This window comes from Cynoglossus semilaevis, unplaced genomic scaffold (genome assembly GCF_000523025.1).
Source record: "Cynoglossus semilaevis isolate Cse_v1.0 unplaced genomic scaffold, Cse_v1.0 C19054034, whole genome shotgun sequence".
Lineage (NCBI taxonomy): Eukaryota > Metazoa > Chordata > Actinopteri > Pleuronectiformes > Cynoglossidae > Cynoglossus > Cynoglossus semilaevis.
Window position 1 is genome coordinate 1 of NW_007587727.1, and position 828 is coordinate 828.

The window sequence follows — 828 nt, forward strand, 5'->3', positions numbered from 1 at the left end:
CCTGGAGATGTGACTCTGGTCTTCACCTGGCAGACTGGTGTTCATCAGCTCCATGTAGTCCTCTAGGGACGTGAGGGCCCTGTACCCAGCACAGTTGATGGACACCTTAGGGTGAAGACCACGTTCCTGTGCCTGTCAGACAGAAATACCAACTTAGCGCAACACTGAATCATAATTATAAAAATCTATAGTCCACTTAGGTTTGTTTGGATCGTTTATGTGCTGTTTGTGATCAGATGTGATATGAAATTCAACAAACCAACGTACTGTCTTGTTCTCGTACAGGTTTATGGTGTAGCTGTTTGGCACCGACACAAAGCGGCTCCTCCACTTCCTGTTCTCCTCCAGGTACTGGAACAGATTCCCTGAGAAAATAGACCGACCCGCCAGAGGATCCTGGGGAAAACAGTGCAGACTGTGGGTCAGGAACAACAACAACTCGAACAACAACAACTTGAACCACATTCCTGCCAAGAAAACAACGTAAGTTCCGGATGAAGTCCTTTCTACAGTCACAGATGAATCAGTTCTGGGGTAAATCTATTGACCTCTGACATTTCAGCGTGTTGAGTTTATGATGCTGAGCTTTTGAGCTGTATGCCAATGTGTCCCTGGGTTCATATGGGAAGCATTTCCTCAGAAATATGAAACTGAATCAGACCTGGATGATCTGATGAATTGAGCAGCAGAGGGTTAGCATCCATCGTCCCACTGGTCAGTTGTTGGACAAAGTCGGTGTAAAGTGGGCTTGATGTTCCTTTATTCTGGGCTTTTTGTCAGTTTTCACCTTAAAAATCACTAGAATCTATTTGCAGAGTGGACGCAGCT

General features: G+C 45.5%; 1 protein-coding gene across 1 annotated transcript; it reads right to left on the bottom strand.

The window, feature by feature from the left end:
* Nucleotides 1-14: 14 nt before the first annotated feature.
* LOC103399360 (niban-like protein 1) lies at nt 15-817 on the bottom strand (the record flags this gene model as incomplete). The annotated part of the gene is made up of 2 exons (XM_008338057.3): nt 268-817; nt 15-132 (listed from the first exon to the last, which is right to left on the bottom strand). Coding segments are annotated over exons 1-2 (316 nt in total), but the record flags the coding sequence as incomplete, so codon positions are not given.
* Between the last annotated feature and the right edge of the window lie 11 nt (nt 818-828).